Source organism: Staurois parvus, unplaced genomic scaffold (assembly GCF_062004578.1).
Source record: "Staurois parvus isolate SC_StPar_1 unplaced genomic scaffold, SC_StPar_1.0 ptg000108l, whole genome shotgun sequence".
Lineage (NCBI taxonomy): Eukaryota > Metazoa > Chordata > Amphibia > Anura > Ranidae > Staurois > Staurois parvus.
Window position 1 is genome coordinate 1,681,327 of NW_028317904.1, and position 17,713 is coordinate 1,699,039.

The 17,713-nt window shown below is 41.9% G+C and overlaps 1 protein-coding gene across 1 annotated transcript in view; it reads right to left on the reverse strand.

Annotated features, from left to right (window-relative positions):
- The window catches only part of PNKP (polynucleotide kinase 3'-phosphatase), a 114,645-nt gene that overhangs the window by 8,179 nt on the left and 88,753 nt on the right, over positions 1-17,713 (reverse strand). Inside the window, exons 13-14 of the mRNA XM_089671598.1 lie at positions 9,785-9,846; positions 5,226-5,335 (exon numbers count right to left, since the gene is read on the reverse strand). Of these exons, the coding sequence (XP_089527724.1) occupies positions 5,226-5,335; positions 9,785-9,846 (172 nt within the window). The remainder of the gene's footprint in view (positions 1-5,225; positions 5,336-9,784; positions 9,847-17,713) is intronic.

Here is a 17,713-nt window from a genome sequence, read left to right on the forward strand (position 1 = left end):
TTTCCACCTCCGTGCTTGACTGTAGGGATGGTGTTCTTGGGGTCCTAGTCAGCATTTGTCTTCCTCCTCGACACGAGTAGAGTTAATGCCAAAGAGCTTAATTTCTCCCAATCATTCTCTGAATCATTTAGATGTTCATTGGCAAACTTCAGACGGACCTGTACATGTGGCTTCTTGAGGAGGGGGGCTTTGCAGGCGCTGTAGGATTTCAATCCATGACGGCGTATTGTGTTATCAATGGTTTGTTTGGTGACTGTGGTCCCAACTTCCTTGAGATCATTCCTCCCGTGTACTTCTGGGCTGATCGCTCACTTTTCTTATGACCATCCTTACCCCATGAGGCTAAATCTTGCATGGAGCTCCAGACTGAGGGTGATTGATGGTTATTTTGTAATTCTTCCATTTGTGAATAATCGCTCCAACAGTTGTCTCCTTCTCACCAAGCTTCTTGCCAATGGTCTTGTACCCATTCCAGCCTTGCAGGTCTACAATCTTGTCCCTGATGTCCTTGACAGCTCTTTGGTCTTGCCCATGATGGTGAGGTTTGAATGGAAGAAAGATTGCGGACATGTATCTTTTATACACCTAACCAGTTGTCCGTAGGAGCACCTTCTTAAATTGACAGGACTAGTCTGTGTACCACAAGAGCACATAGCCAGTCTTTGGGAGCCAGAATTATTGTTAGTTGGTAGGGGATCAAATACTTATTTTACTCACTGAACTGTAACTCAATTTAAAACATTTGTTACATAGCTAGTCTGGCTAAAAAAAGACAAACGTCCATCCAGTTCAACTATTAAAAAAAAAAAAAGTTATAATCCTATACCCACAGCTGATCCAGAGGAAGGCAAAAAAACCCAGCAAAGCATGATCCAATTTGCTCCTGCTGGGAAAAAAATTCCTTCCTGATCCCCTGAGAAGCAATCAGATCAGTTGATCCCTGGATCAACTTTACCTATAAATGTTAGTATCCAGTTATATTCTGTGCATCTAAGAAAGAATCCAGGCCTTTTTTAAAGCAATCCACTGAGCTGGCCAGAACCAACTCTTGAGGGAGTCTATTCCACATTTTCACAGCTCTCACTGTGAAGAAACCTTTCCGTGTTTGAAGATTACATTTCTTTTCCTCCAGACGTAAAGAGTGCCCCATTGCCCTCTGTGATGACCTCAGGGTGAACAGCTCTACACCGAGTTCACTATATGATCCACTGATGTATTTATACATGTTGATCATATTCCCCCTTAAACTCCTCTTCTCAAGAAAGAATACATTCAGTTCCTCTAATCTTTCCTCATAACTGAGCTCCTCCATGCCTCTTATCAGTTTAGTTGCCCTTCTCTGTACTTTCTCAAGTTCCCCAATGTTCTTTTTGTGAATTGGTGCCCAAAACTGAACTGCATATTCCAGATGAGGTCTTACTAATGATTTGTACAGGGGTAGAATGATAACTCTCTCTGGAGTCTATACCTCTTTTAATACAAGAGAGGATTTTGCTCGCTTTAGAACCCGCAGCTTGGCATTGCATGCCATTATTAAGCTCGTGATCTACCAAAACTCCCAGATCCTTCTTCTCCACCATTGATTCCCCCAGTTGTACTCCCCCTAGTATGTATGATGCATGCGTATTCTTAGCCCCCAAGTGCAGAACCTTACATTTATCAACATTAAACCTAATTTGCCACATAGTCCAATTAAACAGTGCATTGAGGTCAGCTTGTAAATTGAAGACATCCTGTAAGGACGTTATTCCACTGCACAGCTTGGTGTCATCTGCAAAAACTGAAATGGAATTTTTAATCTCAGACCCTATATCGTTTATAAATATATTAAAAAGTAAGGGTCCCAACACTGAACCTTGGGGTACACCACTGACAACCTTAGACCATTCAGAGTATGAATCATTAACCACTATTCTTTGAATATGATCTTTTGAGCCAGTTATCTTCTTTTATTGTGTTTTTTTTCTGGATTTTTGGTTGATATCCTGTCTCTATCATTTAATATACAGTGCCTTGAAAGTATTTATACCCCTTGAAATTTTCCACATTTTGTCACGTTACAACAAAAAACATAAATGTATTTTGTTGGGATTTTATGTGATAGACCAACACGAAGTGTCACATAATTGTGAATTGGATTTTACAAATACTGTATTTTTTGCTCCACAAGATGTACTTCCCCCCCCCCCCCAAAAAAAGGGGGGGGGGAATGTCAGTGCGTCTTATGGAGCGAATATGGAGCAGCCGGTCCGGTATTCCCGTCGCCACCTTGTCAGAATACCGGGCCGGCCGCTCGGCTCTTCTCTGCAGCATATCCTTACCTGTTCCTCGGTCCAGCAATGTACAGTCTTCCGGCGCCGGCATCATTAGTGTGGGCATCCGGATGCCCACACTAAAGGGAGGACAACGCTGCGTAAGTGGGAGCGGGTACCTGTCAAATTCAGGTACCTGCTCCCCCTCCTTTCCCAAAGGTCTGCAGTCTCTTGGTCATCCCCTGGACTGTGTCCGCAGTCTCTGATCATCCCCTGGACTGTCTGCAGTCTCTTGGTCATCCCCTGCACTGTCTGCAGGCTCTCGGTCATCCCCTGGACTGTCTGCAGTCTCTCGGTCATCCCCTGGACTGTCTGCAGTCTCTCGGTCATCCCCTGGACTGTCTGCAGTCTCTCGGTCATTCCCTGGACTGTCTGCAGTCTCTCGGTCATTCCCTGGACTGTCTGCAGTCTCTCGGTCATCCCCTGGACTGTCTGCAGTCTCTCGGTCATCCCCTGGACTGTCTGCAGTCTCTCGGTCATCCCCTGGACTGTCTGCAGTCTCTCGGTCATCCCCTGGACTGTCCGCAGTCTCTCGGTCATCCCCTGGACTGTCCGCAGTCTCTCGGTCATCCCCTGGACTGTCCGCAGTCTCTCGGTCATCCCCTGGACTGTCCGCAGTCTCTTTGTCATCCCCTGGACTGTCTGCAGTCTCTTGGTCATCCCCTGAACTGTCTGCAGTCTCTTGGTCATCCCCAGGACTGTCCGCAGTCTCTTGGTCATCCCCTGTACTGTGTCCGCAGTCTCTGGTCATCTCCTGTACTGTGTCCCAGTCTCTGGGCATCTCCTGTACGGGGTCCGCAGTCTCTAGACATCTCCTGTACTGTGTCCGCAGTCTCTGTTTATCTCCTGTACTATGTCCGCAGTCTCTGGTCATCCCCTGTACTATGTCCGCAGTCTCTAGTCATCTCCTGTACTATGTACGCAGTCTCTGGTCATCTCCTGTACTATATCCGCAGTCTCTGGTCATCTCCTGTACTATATTCCGCAGTCTCTGGTCATTTCCTGTACTATGTCTGCAGTCCATTGGTTCAGAATATTTTTTTTCTCGTTTTTCTCCTCTAAAACCTAGGTGCGTCTTATGGAGCGAAAAATACAGTAAATATCTGAAAAGTGTGGTGTGCATTTGTATTCACCCCCCGAGTCTATACTTTGTAGAAACACCTTTCACTGCAATTACACTGCAAGTCTTTTTGAGTATGTCTCTACAAGCTTTGCACATCTAGAGAGTGAAATTTTTGCCCATTCTTCTTTGCAAAATAGCTCAAGCTCTGTCACATCGGATGGACAGCATCTGTGCACAGCAATTTTCATCTTGCAACAGAACCTCAATTGGATTTAAGTCTGGACTTTGACTAGGTCAAAGCACATGAATATGCTTTGATCTAAAACATTCCATTGTAGCTCTGGCTGTATGTTTAGGGCCGTTGTCCTGTGAGAAGGTGAACCTCTGCCCCAGTCTCAAGTCTTTTGCAGAGGTTTTCTTCTAAGATTGCCCTGTATTTGGCTCCATCCAGCTTCCCATCAATTCTGACCAGCTTCCCTGTCCTTGCTGAAGAAAAGCATCCCCACAACATGATGCTGCCACCATGTTTCACAGTGGAGATGGTGTGTTCAGGGTGATGTGCAGTGCTAGTTTCCCGTTAAACATAGCAGTTTGGTTTTAGGCCAAAGAGTTCAATTTTGGTCTCATCTGACCAGAGCACCTTCAATGGCTTTTTTCTTGCCACTCTTCCATAAAGGCCAAATTTGTGGAGTGCACAACTAAATAGTTGTCCTGTGGACAGATTCTCCCACCTGAGCTCTGGATCTCTGCAGCTTCTCCAGAGTTACCATGGGCATCTTGGCTACTTCTCTGATTAATGCTCTCCTTGCCCAGCCTGTCAGTTTAGGCGGACAGCCATGTCTTGGTAGGTTTGCAGTTGTGCCATACTCTTTCCATTTTCGGAAGGTGGATTGAACAGTGCTCCGAGAGATGTTCTAAGCTTGGTATATTTTTTTATAACCTAACCCTGCTTTAAACTTCTCCACAACTTTATCATTGACCTGTCTGGTGTGTTCGTTGGCCTTCATGATGCTGTTTGTTCACTAATGTTCTCTAACAAATCTCTGAGGGCTTCACAGAACAGCTGTATTTATACTGAGATTAAATTACACACAGGTGGGCTTATATTTACTAATTAGGTGACTTCTGAAGGCAATTGGTTTCATTAGATTTTAGTTAGGGGTATCAGAGTAAAGGGGGCTGAATACAAATGTATGCCACACTTTTCAGACATTTGTAAAAAAATTTGAAAAACTATTTATCATTTTCCTTCCACTTCACAATTATATGCCCCTTTGTGTTGGTCTATCACATAAAATACATTTATGTTTTTGGTTGTAACATGACAAAATGTGGAAAATTTCAAGGGATATGAATACTTTTTCAAGGCACTGTATACCTATGATAAAAATTATAGATCCTTAATTTTTTTGTAAGTGGGCAAACGTACAAAGTCTGCAGGGGAACAATTAATTATTTTCCCCGCTGTATACTCTTGTCTGTGACTTTGTATTGTACACATAGAGGACAAAATACCTCCGTGAGATGCTAAAATCTGATCAGCTGTCATAATATTATAGCCCAGCGCAGGAATTTGTCCATCTCCGTTATATAGCTACATACATGGATCAAAATTCGACTGGTCCCTGCTGAACCAGCTAAATTTTGATCCATGTATGGTTGGCTTAAAGGACACAAAAGCACAGTGCCCACAAGCATGCAATAATCCTAAATGTGTGGGGTGCTGAAGATTCTGCTGGAGATCAAAGCAAAAAGAAGGTGTCCCACTTATCATGGAGGCAATAGCAGGAGGTGACAGAGTTACTTTAAGTTGTAGAAAATACACCAACTGGTTAAGCCAGCACACCCACCGGCCACGGGACTCCACATCTGGATTAGTATTATCGATAATGATGCTCTTGCCATTTTTCAGCGCTTCTTCACATGCTGCTACACACTTCTGCCATGTTCCAAGTGTGTCCTAAAACACACATCAGGAGTACAGATTAGAAGGCTAAACTATGGGAAGATTTTTTTACTTACTGTAAAATCTTTTCCTCTGAGCTCACTGAAAGACACAGAACCCACCTATCTGGATTGCTGCTGTCTGTATATGTAAATACATTTATGTTGTTTGCACTGTTATGACATTTACATGAGTTGTTACCAGTGTTGAGGGGGCTTTGTCCCACTGGGTTGGTTATTTTTAAAAAACATTTTGCCTAGCATCCAATTCATGCAACTGGCACTAGAACCCCAGGCAAAAAGTATGGAATCACCACTCTTGGAAAATGTTCATTCAATTGTTTGTGTAGAAAAAAACCTAATCATAGGCATGCCTCAAAACAATTTTCATTTAACATTCCAGAGGGGCCCGGAACTCAGATCCTGCATGCTGCGTGTAGTGTGTTGATGTCCACGAGGGAGAGCCATGCCTATCCTTTATGGGAGAGCGGTTTTGCTGATATCTGTTTGGAGGAGACCTTGAAAGGAGAGGAACATATGCCACCATTGAGGGGGATCCTGTGAGGAATTAATACCTGTAAGGATCGGTGTGATCTCAAAAGTGAGCTAGCCCTTGTGGTCAATGCAAGGAGGTGAGGGGGCATTTTGGCCACTGAAGGATTGACACTATTGCTGTGACCACCTATACACATCACTTGCACAAAATTGCAGTTGGAGCACGTATTTATGTTTAATTATTTTTGGACTATATTCTTATTCCAATTTGGGGGTTTATTATTATATGTATATATTTGTATTTTGTTAACTGTGGTGTGTGACACTTAGCACTGTTTGCATTGCTTATATCCCCAGGTAGGGGACTCACGTTTTGCACTAATTTATATAAGAATATTGGATCCCTCAATTGTGGATTAAGGGGGATTGAGTTTGCTTTCACTAAATGTTATTTTTTTTGCATTTTTTCTTCACAGTTATCATCATATGTCACCATTTGATCTTTGAGAAGATCATAGCACATTATATTATCACTTTGATTTAATTCTTTGAGTATTATATAATTTATTAGGCCCAACCGGTAATCGGCTCATTACATGTGCCTCAGCCAGTTTTGCTCATCAGCTCTACTATTGCGCTCCACCATGTAAGGCTTTTTTATTGTGTCAACTTAATAAATTATTCCTACTTTGGACATTGCTGTTCTGTGTGAACTTTACAGCCACAAGACTGTCACTTGCATTTATGGTAGTTATTGAAGCCCACCTTATACTGCTATTCACACACAATACTAATGTCATGGGAACCACACACCGGTACAATGTTATGGTAGTATTTTGAATGCAATAGCCACACAGTATATATACTCACTCAAGTCATCACTGTTCACGCATGCGCATTCCAGTCCACTCTCCTTAGCTGCCAGGTTACATCAATGTCTCACAAACTGTTCTCGTTATATTAACAATGGTTAGATTTTTTTCCAAACAGACCTTGTATATAGTTAGGAAAAGCCCCTTGTAACATCAAGGGCTCGTTCACACTTGACTGTTTTACCAACTCTTGCCAAACGCCCCTATAGCGTTTGGCAAGCATTGGTCCGGCGTTTGCGGAGCGTTTTTTAACGCTCGGCAAACGCTCCGGAAACACCGCATGTGTGGTTCAGCGGCAGTTGCTAGGCGTTTGCCGAGCATTATAAACACCCCACAAATGCCTATAATGAAGTTTGGATGGTGTTACCGCTCCGCAAACGCCTGGCAACCGCATCGCAACTGTACGGCTGGCGTTTACGGAGCGGCATCATAGACTAGAATAGGAGGCTTCAATGCCTCCTGACTCGACCAGAGTTGTCCATTTTGCCACACCGCGACGCGTAGCTACCGCTCCCGTTAGAACAGCACCATGTGCTGCAATGGGCAGAATTGTCCGAGACGTTTGGGAAGCGGTAAAAAGGCTTCCCAAACGCCTTTCTGCCGCTTGAAAACAAGGCTAGTGTGAACGTAGCCCAACAGTTGTGTATCTCCTGTGCCAAGTCATGATACCAATGGCAAGTTTTTGGTCACATGGTTTCTGCTATTGTAAGGGATCCCTGATCAGACAAATTTCCTACCTGTAGGCTAGTCGCCCAAGATCCTCAAGCAGATGACCAATGCCTCAGCATTGTTTATGGAATTGGGCAACAGAGGGACGGGAATTCCTTTTAGTAAATAAGCACGATAGGTTTTTCCATGCTTCCTCAACTTGTCTCAAGGTATACCTTTCTCCTAACAAAATGCCCCCAGCTGAGAATTTTCTTTTCAAGTTATCTAAAGCTACAATTTTTTTCACATGCTGGAAGGACAAGATTTTTACAAATCTCTTTTAATACAAGTCAGAGAAAAACAACTGAATGCCCTATGCGATACAATTACCTTTAGTGCTAGTTCACATATATGCGGATCGGATGCTGGTTGAACCGCGTCCAATCCGCATGACATGTGAAAAAACATTGCTTCCTATGGTGCTTGTTCACATATGTCTGGTGCACTGGCTGTGCAGATTCAGTGCGGTTTGAAAAGGAGTCATGTATGATTACTGAGCAGTGCGGTCAGGTTCAGGTACGAATTACAGGCTATTGACTTCTATGGGAACTGCTTCTAAATCGCATATGTGTGAACAGAATAATGCCGAGAGCTAATCCTGTCCTGAACCTGATGTAAACTGGACATGAACCAGTGAACAACTACTGTATCAATTAGCTGTGAAACCTGAGCTTCAATCAGCACCGCACGTGTGTGAATCAGCTCTTACAGCTTCAGGTGCCTAACAGCATGCACGCTACATTTGTTTACTAGGCTGCCCATACACAGGTCATTTTTTTCTTTCAACCAGTGAGTTGAATGACAGAAAATGGCACGATTCCCCCATTCACACATTGTTCTCTGACAGCAGGGAGATTTCCCCACTGTCAGAATACACTCATGAGCACCACTAGCTATAGCTGGCTGGCTGTACACAAGCTGATCAATAGATTAACTTGTGTACAACCAGCTTGCCCATACATGGATCAAAATTCAGTCGTCTCTGCTAAACCGACCAAATTTCCATCCATGAATGGCTAGCTTTAGAAACTGTTTTACTTTTTTTAAGTTTTTTATGTATGGAAAGATGTATGAAAGGATTACCACCTCTGTCAAGGCTTTATTGCTGTCTCAACAGATTCTAGCCTTTCCCTACTCTGCCCAAAATCTCCTTGATGGGAATTATTTCCCCTGTATTTTTGGTTACAGTGACAACAGTCACTGATGGCTACAGAGACAAGCTTCTCCAATGAGGACATAGATTGTTTTAGATAGAGTTATATATAGTTTAACCGCTTATGGAACGCCTTCCATGGTTTTACTACGGCAAGGCGACCCCTCTGTCCAGGATCATGTACATGTACGTGATCTGGCATTTCCAGATAGGGGGTGCACGCGTGCACACCTGCCACCCCATCTATTCTTTCATTTGCTACAGCACAAGTCGATTAGCAGGTTCTGGCCAATGATTTATGGCCGAGACCTGCTGATTGGCTGAGCGAATGACAGAACAAAGCCCTGTATTGACAAACAACACAGGGCTGCCTACAGAGAGTAGCAATGTGGCTGTTTTTTTCTTGCTGCTAAAAGAACAAACACATTGCTTAGTAAAAGAAGTACATGCTACACACAGTACACATTGTTAGGCACACAGTTAGACCTTTGATTGCCCCTAGATGTTAACCCCTTCCAAGCCAATGTCATTAGTACAGTGACAGTGTATATTATTAGCAATGATCACAGTATTAGTGTCACTGGTGATATCAATGTCAGTAAGTCAATTCCCACAACGTGTCACTTAGTGCAAGAATGCCCGCCGCACAAAAACACTTTCACTATAAGTTGCTGATCACCATTACAAGTATAAAATAAATAAATAAAAATTCCAATATATATCCTATCGTCTGTAGATGCTATAACTTTCATGCAAACCAATTAATATTCACTTATTACCAAGACATGTAGCAGAATACATTTTGACCTAAAGATTTTTTTTTTTAATTTTTATAGCAGAAGGTAAAAAATATTGATTTTTAAAAATTTTTTTTGTCTTTACTTGTTTTTATAATAAAAAATAAAAAACCCAGTGGTGATCAAATACCACCAAATGAAAGCACTATTTGATCGTGGATCGCCTTTGCTGCGTCTAATTGCAACACAGCCAGGGCGGCGCACACGCGTGCCCCCTACCCGGGAGAGCTGGATCATGTACTACTTTGTACTGCCTTGTCGCCGCACATCTAAGTAATGCCTTTGGCAAGAGGATAAATTAGTGCAGTGCCAAATATCAAAAATGGCCTGGTCATGAAGGGGGTAAAATCTTTAAAAAGCTTAACATTAAGTAGTCACCTCATTCTCTCAAACATCACTTCAAATATTTAAATGTATTTGTTTTTTTTACATCTACTTACTCTGTTGGCATATGCATAGCCTTTCGGTACCAGGTGTTCTTTTATGAAAGTTGATTTTCCCGCTAAAAAAAAGAGAATGCATTAGTTAGGGGCTAATCTGATTATCTTTTCATACTTTATAAATATTAGGAATATGAGAAAATATATGAAAATAGCAAAGCATTAATAATCAAATCAAGAGGCTTACAAATGAAAAGTTTAATTTAAGTGTACGTATACCCTACATTCACCTATAGCAACTACTACTGCTTTTTGTTGCTTCTGTACAGCTAAAATACTTACGTAAATTTTCATGCAATGTAGACGTGCACACGAAAGAATAAATTAACCCATTCTGCTCCATGTAAGCATATTCCTTTTTTCCTATACTGTTCCCTGGAAACAAAGGGGAACCACCCCTATCGCTAAAGCATGTTATAAACAGAGGCCATAATTTCTGCTTTGATTCTGAGCTTAACCCCACCTCCCAGAACTGAGTCTTTCCCTTGCTGATAAAAATTCTTAAATGGTAACTCCACGTTTGTGGGGAAAAAAGAGGAAATAAACAAATATAATATAGCATGTACAATTTCTACACACATTTTGTAATTGAACGTTATAAAAAATTACAATTTCTTTTCAATCTGCAGCACTGTAAATTTCTATAAAATTTAATTCAATATGGTAACCTGGAGGTGTTCAGTTTTCACTAAGATACAAGTCAGATGTTAGGCACCCTCTGCAACAAAAAATTAATTTTTAGTGACGCACACTCAAAGGGTTAATTAACAATTACTTGTAAAGGGATGCGGACATTGAAGGTTTCAGCACTGGAACACTGCAAGTTCATCAACTGATTAATAACGAAAATGTAATTCCCATTCAGATTCACTCTGTACATCGACAGACAGAAGAAAAAAAAAAAAACAGAACCCCCCCCCCAGCTTTTTCTTCAGAGCAGAAACAGGTAGGGACATGCAACCAAGTTTGTTAAAATCATAGCAATGTAGATTGATCACCCAGGGGGAATTTTTGGCAACACAAGTATGGTAAATCTATGTGAGAGCTTCAGTAACCAATGGGGGTTCCTACAGCTAGAGCAGTAAACCAGCCCTCAGTACAGAGCATACCTCCAGAAACAGTGCCTCCTGCCTGAAGTGTATGACTGAATGTATGTATGTATGTATGTATGTATGTATGTATGTATGTATGAAAAACAAATTCATGTTACATCTGAAATACATGCACATTTTACACATTTTGTTACTTTAAGAACACTGCAAATACAGATAAATAGGTTTGTTGACTTATCTGGAAAATCCTTTTCTTGGAGTACAGTACAGGCCTTTAACTACCTGAGCTCCACAAGATTTTACCCCTTTCCTGACCAGGCCATTTGTTGCTATTCAGCACTGCATTACTTTAACTGGCAATATGAATATTTTATCATTTTTTTCAAATAGAGCTTTCTTTTGGCGTTATTTGAACACCACTGAGTTTTTATGTTTTGAGATATAAACAAAAAAAGAAAGGTCTATGTCTAAAAACTATATCTATTTGAAAATTGATCAATTTCGATGTGCTGACTCATTTCTTGAAGCCCTAAAATGCCAGGACAGTACATATTCCCCCAAAATTACCCCTTTTTGGAAAGTAGTCTGAGGTATTTAGTAAAGAGGCATAGCAAGTTTTTGAAGTTGAAATTTTTTGCAACAATTTTAATTTTCTTACATACTGTCACCAGTAAAGTGCAGCATCATCATATGACTTGTGTAGCGGTGATCACGGACACTGACTGGTGAAAGTGTGTAAAAAAAAAAAAAATACTTTTTATTCATTTTTTTTTTTCATTTTTCCTTTTCATTTGTTACATTTTTTTGTACATACTTTCATTATACTTTCATTATAGTAGTTCAGTGTCACCATAGTAACACTGTACTACTCTGAAGGGGTGATCAGGGATTTATTTTTTAATACTTTGCTGTTACAATGAAGATCACTAACAGCAATGTTTTCAACTCTCATGAAAGGGTGAACCTGTGATCACTAGTGATCTGTAACTGGCTACAGCTAATCACATGGTACAAAGTGCTTTGCTTGGCCAAGGTATACCATGTGACAGCTGTGGGTCAATCACAACTAGGAAACACAGCTGTTATGAATAAATTCATTCATAACAGCCTTGTTGACACTATGATTATGTGATACGTGATTTTGCCTACAGGTGCCGCCCAGACGCAGTACATGTACTGTGGCTGGTTGGGAAGTGGTTAACTCTTAACTATGGGTTGTATGCTGCCACCTTCAGGTCATTCGACACAGACAAAAAACAAAAGGGTCATTACCCATATAATGCCTCCTACTACCAACAAGACTTATTCTTGTCCTTAACCACTTCCCGACCATCCTATAGCATAACTACTGCTACAGAGTGGCAGAACTGCACAAAATCACGTACATATACACTTGATTTTGTATCTCCGGGTAGGGGGTGCACGTGCGCTGCCCTACCTACACCCTAATTGGTGGCTACAGCTGTCGATCACTGAGTTCCTGCTGGCACCTGGTGATCGCGGAGGAACGCTGAGAGGTGTGTATGTAAACAATACAGATCTCTCTCCTGTCAGCACCAGCATGCTGCTTTATGATGCTCTGCATGGCAGAGTAATACAAAGCAGCGTACTTACATAGTAAAGCACACACAGACAACACAGTAAAACAGCTTACAGTTAACCCTTTGATCGTCCCAGATCTTACCCTCTTCCTGCCCAGTGTCATTCGTACAGTGTCAGTGCTTTTTATTAGCACTGATCACTGTATTAGTGTCACTGGGGATATCAGTGGCAGTTAATCAGTTCCCCCCACAGTGTCAGAATGCCCGCAGCAGTCCTGCAATAAGTTGCTGATCGCCGCCATTACTAGTATAAAAAAAAAAATTCCGGTACATATACCACCATTTGCAAACGCTATAGCTTTCACGTAAACCAATTAATTTACATGTATTGGGATTCTTTTTAGCAAAGACTTAGCAGAATACATTTTGGCCTAAATTTATTATGAAATTTCATTTTTTACTATATATTTTTTATATCAAAATTCGGAAAAAAAAATTATTTTTTTTTCAAAATTGTCAGTCTTTTTTTGTTTATAGCACAAAAATATGACTGCACAATTGTCAGTTAAAGTAATGGCCTGGTCAGGAAGGGGGGTAAATCCTTTGGAGAGCAAGTGGTTAAGAATGAACAAGAAAAAGTGACTTATCAGTGAAGGCCTCCAACCCAACATACAACAGTATGTAAGCTAAACAGTACCAGTAAGGTTTACTGAAACACCACTTGTAGAGCAGGAGGGAAAAACAGTAATTTGTGACTAGGTTACCTTAGGCTGGTACAAAATAGTGTAATGTGCGGTCCATCCATAGAGAAGGAAGAGTTAAAGGTTTCTGCAGTACCCTAGGCCACTACACAAAACATTATATAAGTGCAGCTATACTCACAATGGGCTCTCACAGACACATAGTAAAGCAGGACAAGCAATGGCCATTGTCTCTAGGTCACCACAGGCCACCAACTGTTTGCAAAAGTGCTATTACCAGCAAGGGCTACTCATGGTTACTCACAGACTGACTACAAAACAAAAGCTTTGTGATCAGGTCACCATAGGCTATCATACAACAGCAGGCGAGTCAATACCAGTAAGGGTTACTCAGTGCAGTGTGGGTCGGGGTAACAGTTGATGTGACAATGTCACCACAGGCCATTGTACAGACAGTATATAGTGATACAGTACCACAAAGATACTCATGAACCCACTGCAGAGCAGTAGGGGTTGATGGCCATGCGTGATTAGGTCACTATAGACTGCTGTACTAACAGTACACAGTGAGAGGCTGCTGCAGTGCAAGGGGGGTAATGGTTGTGCTTGACTAGGTAGCCACAGGCCCTTGAACAACAGTTCAAAATTACCAAGTAAGATTACTCACTGACTCACTGCAGAGCAGTAGAGGTGAAAGGTCCTGAGTCAAAGAGTTCTCTGCAACCCCGATAAAGCAGCAGTTGAACACAACATGAAAAACATTCCAATTGCTGGAGAACAGAGAGATCAGTGAGGATAGATACTGGATCCTTTGGACCATACTACCATGGTCTGGCAGATGGATATAATGGCTGCATGGCAGAGCCTGTTAGGGAAAATAAGGCCTTACAAAAGCTTCCAATCATTGATCTAAAGGATCTTTGAACACTGGATTGTTCTCAACAGGGACTGTTAAGAGTCTTGTTAAGATAGGAAAGTGTAAAACTGGTATGGTCTACTTCTCCTCAATAGGATACCGCTGAGCAAAATGCTTGGGAGGGGTAAATAACTTTATTGGATTAAGCCAGTCACAATACCAAACTGGTTCCAGCAAAGAGTGTACTGGGAATATTTTGACATGTTGGGGACTTTTAAGGGAGCCCAGACAGGCAACCTTAGAAATTTCAAATGCTAACTTCTCCAAGACTTGACAGGTACGAACTGTGCCAATAAAGACCGAAAGGGTATCCTTAAACCTAGAAGTAATGCCAGTCACAAACTCGCCAATAAAGACATGTTACAATACTCCAGCTGACTGCACAGAGGCAGGCAAATTAGAGACAGGCTCTGAAGGGTAATGTGAAGAAGCATGCTTGTGCCTCCTGTATTCTGAGTACATTATCATGAAGATGATTTTTGCCATAACATCTGACATTGTTACAGAAAATTAATATCTAGGTAATGCAGAGGAGGGGGCCACATTTGAGAGACACAGGGAAGGCTTTAAGGAGCATAAGGACTAGGGATGCATCGACATTTCGGCCACCAAAACATATCGGCCTAAAAGGGCCCTATAGGCATTCTGCCGATAAGAAAAATTTAGCCGATACAGGAGACTGTGTGTACTGCAGATGCTACTAGGTAGCAGTGGAGAGTGGCTACAGCAGTGCCCTAGGGCAGTGTTTTTCAACCTTTTTTGTGCAAAGGCACACTTTTTTCATTAAAAAAATCACGAGGAACACCACCATTAGAAAATGTTAAAAAAATTTACCTCTGTGCCTATATTGACTATATATAAAGTAATTCTCTTGAATAGGAATCAAACACAAAGAAATTATTTTATAATTACTTTATTATGAAATAATAAAGTATTTTATAATTGGACCCGGGGGCCGGACCAAGAGTAGATGAATGATGTGTATGTGTCATCCATAGTAAGTATAGTAATATTCCCCCATAGTAAGCATAGTAATTAATCCCCCATATAGTAATTCATCCCCCATAGTAATTCATCCCCCATAGTAATTCATCCCCCATAGTAATTCATCCCCCATATAGTAATTCATCCCCCATATAGTAATTCATCCCCCATAGTAATTCATCCCCCATAGTAATTTATCCCCCATAGTAATTCATCCCCCATATAGTAATTCATCCCCCATATAGTAATTCATCCCCCATAGTAATTCATCCCCCATAGTAATTCACCCCCCATATAGTAATTCACCCCCCATATAGTAATTCACCCCCCATATAGTAATTCACCCCCCATATAGTAATTCATCCCCCCTATAGTAATTCATCCCCCATATAGTAATTCATCCCCCATAGTAATTCATCCCCCATAGTAATTCATCCCCCCTATAGTAATTCATCCCCCCTATAGTAATTCATCCCCCCTATAGTAATTCATCCCCCATAGTAATTCATCCCCCATATAGTAATTCATCCCCCATATTAATTCATCCCCCATATTAAGTCCCCAAGCCCCCCCTGTGTCAATTCACTTACCTTTGCTCCGCGCGTTCCTCTCGCCGTTCCGGTGTAGCATGAAAATCTGTCTCCTATGAGGATCTGTCCCCCTCGACGTATCTGCGCATGTGCCAGTTTCAGGCATTAGCAGCCGATCGGCGATCTCCGGCACATGCGCAGATACGTCGAGGGGGACAGATCATCCTGACAGTATCACGCTCCGCGGGCCGGATTAAAAGGTCTATGTTATGGATGAAATTGCAATTTTCCCCACGGCACACCAGACAATATCTCGCGGCACACTAGTGTGCCGCGGCACAGTGGTTGAAAAACGCTGCCCTAGGGTACATTACATGACAGCCTGTATTTGGCTTCTGCTTAGACCTTTTTTTTCTGTCTTGTTTCCTGTTAATGTTGGCTGGAGAAGCCTGCACACCCTTAATCACAATATCAGCATCGTCAGCTGGAAGAAAAAACATTTTAGGTATATTTTTATGTATTGAAACGCTTTCAGCTTGTAACTGACTTTATCAAAGATACCACTTTAATACTATTCATATATAGCACACCATCATGTGCATATGAATAGATTCCCCTCCATTGAGCCCCACATTAGGCCTTTATTGATTAGTGACTGTGATCATATATGCCAGAGGCTTCATTGCTATGGCAGATAGGAGTGTCAATAAGGGGCAGCCTCAATATGTGTCCCTCTGGAGAACGAAAGTATCTTGAATGTTCTCATTGGTGCAAATACTTTTTCTCATATAGCATATTACTGGTCATGCCCTAAAAGTGAAGTTACATAGTAAGTCTGGCTGAAAAAAGACAAAAGTCCATCAAGTTTAACCATAAAAATAGAAAAAAAAAAAGTTATAATCCTACACTCACAATTGATCTAGAGGAAGGGAAAAAAAACCCAGCAAAGCATGATCCAATTTGCTCCTGCAGGGGAAAAAAATGCCTTCCTGATCCCCCGAGAGACATTCGGATATTCCCTGGATCAACTTTACATAGGCAAAGTTGATCCAGGGAATATCCGTTAGTAAGCAGTTATATTCTGCGTATCCAAGAATGAACCCAGGCCTTTTTTAAAGCAATCCACTGAGCTGGCCAGAACCAACTCTTGATCTATTCCACATTTTCACAGCTTACTGTGAAGAAACCTTTCCGTATTTGGAGATTAAATTTCTTTTCCTTCAGACGTAAAGAGTGCCCCCTTGTCCTTGAGGTCAGGGTTCTGTACAGACCAGTCAAGTTCCTCCACCCCACACTCGCTCATCCATGTCTTTATGGACCTTGCTTTGTGTACTGGTGCACAGTCATGTTGGAAAAGGAAGGGGCAATCCCCAAACTGTTCCCACAAAGTTGGGAGAATGAAATTGTACAAAATGTTTTGATATGCTGACAACTTAAGAGTTCCTTTCACTGGAACTAAGGGGCCAAGCCCAACCCCTGAAAAACAACCCCACACCATAATCCCCCCTCCTCCAAACTTTACATTTGGCACAATGCAGCCAGGTAAGCAGTGTTCTCCTGGCAACTGCCAAACTCAGACACGTCCATTGGATTGCCAGAGAAGCGTGATTCATTACTCCAGAGAACACGTCGTCACTGCTCTAGAGTCCAGTGATGGCGTGTTTTACACCACTGCATCCGACGCTTTGCATTGCACTTCATGATCTTAGGCTTGGATGCAGTTGCTCGGTCATGGAAACCCATTCCATGAAGTTCTCTACGCACTGCTACTGTTAGGAGTTAGGAGGTCTTTAGCTATTGACTCTGCAGACAGTTGCCGACTTCTGCACACTGTGCGCTTCAGCATGCGCTGACCCCGCTCTGTTATTTTGCGTGGCCTAACACTTCGTGACTGAGTTGCTGTTGTTCCTAGTTGCTTCCACTTTGTTATAATACCACTAACAGCTGACCGAGGAATATTTATTAGCAAGGAAATTTCAAGAATGTACTTATTGCACAGGTGGAAAACTATCACGGTACCAAGACTGAATTCACTGAGCTCCTGAAAGCGACCCATTCTTTCACAAATGTTTGTAGAAGCAGTCTGCATGCCTAGGTGCTTGATTTTATACACCTGTGGCCATGGAGGTGATTGGATCACCTAAATCCAATGATTTGGAGGGGTGTCCCAATACTTTTGGCAATATAGTGTACGTTTATTGTAGA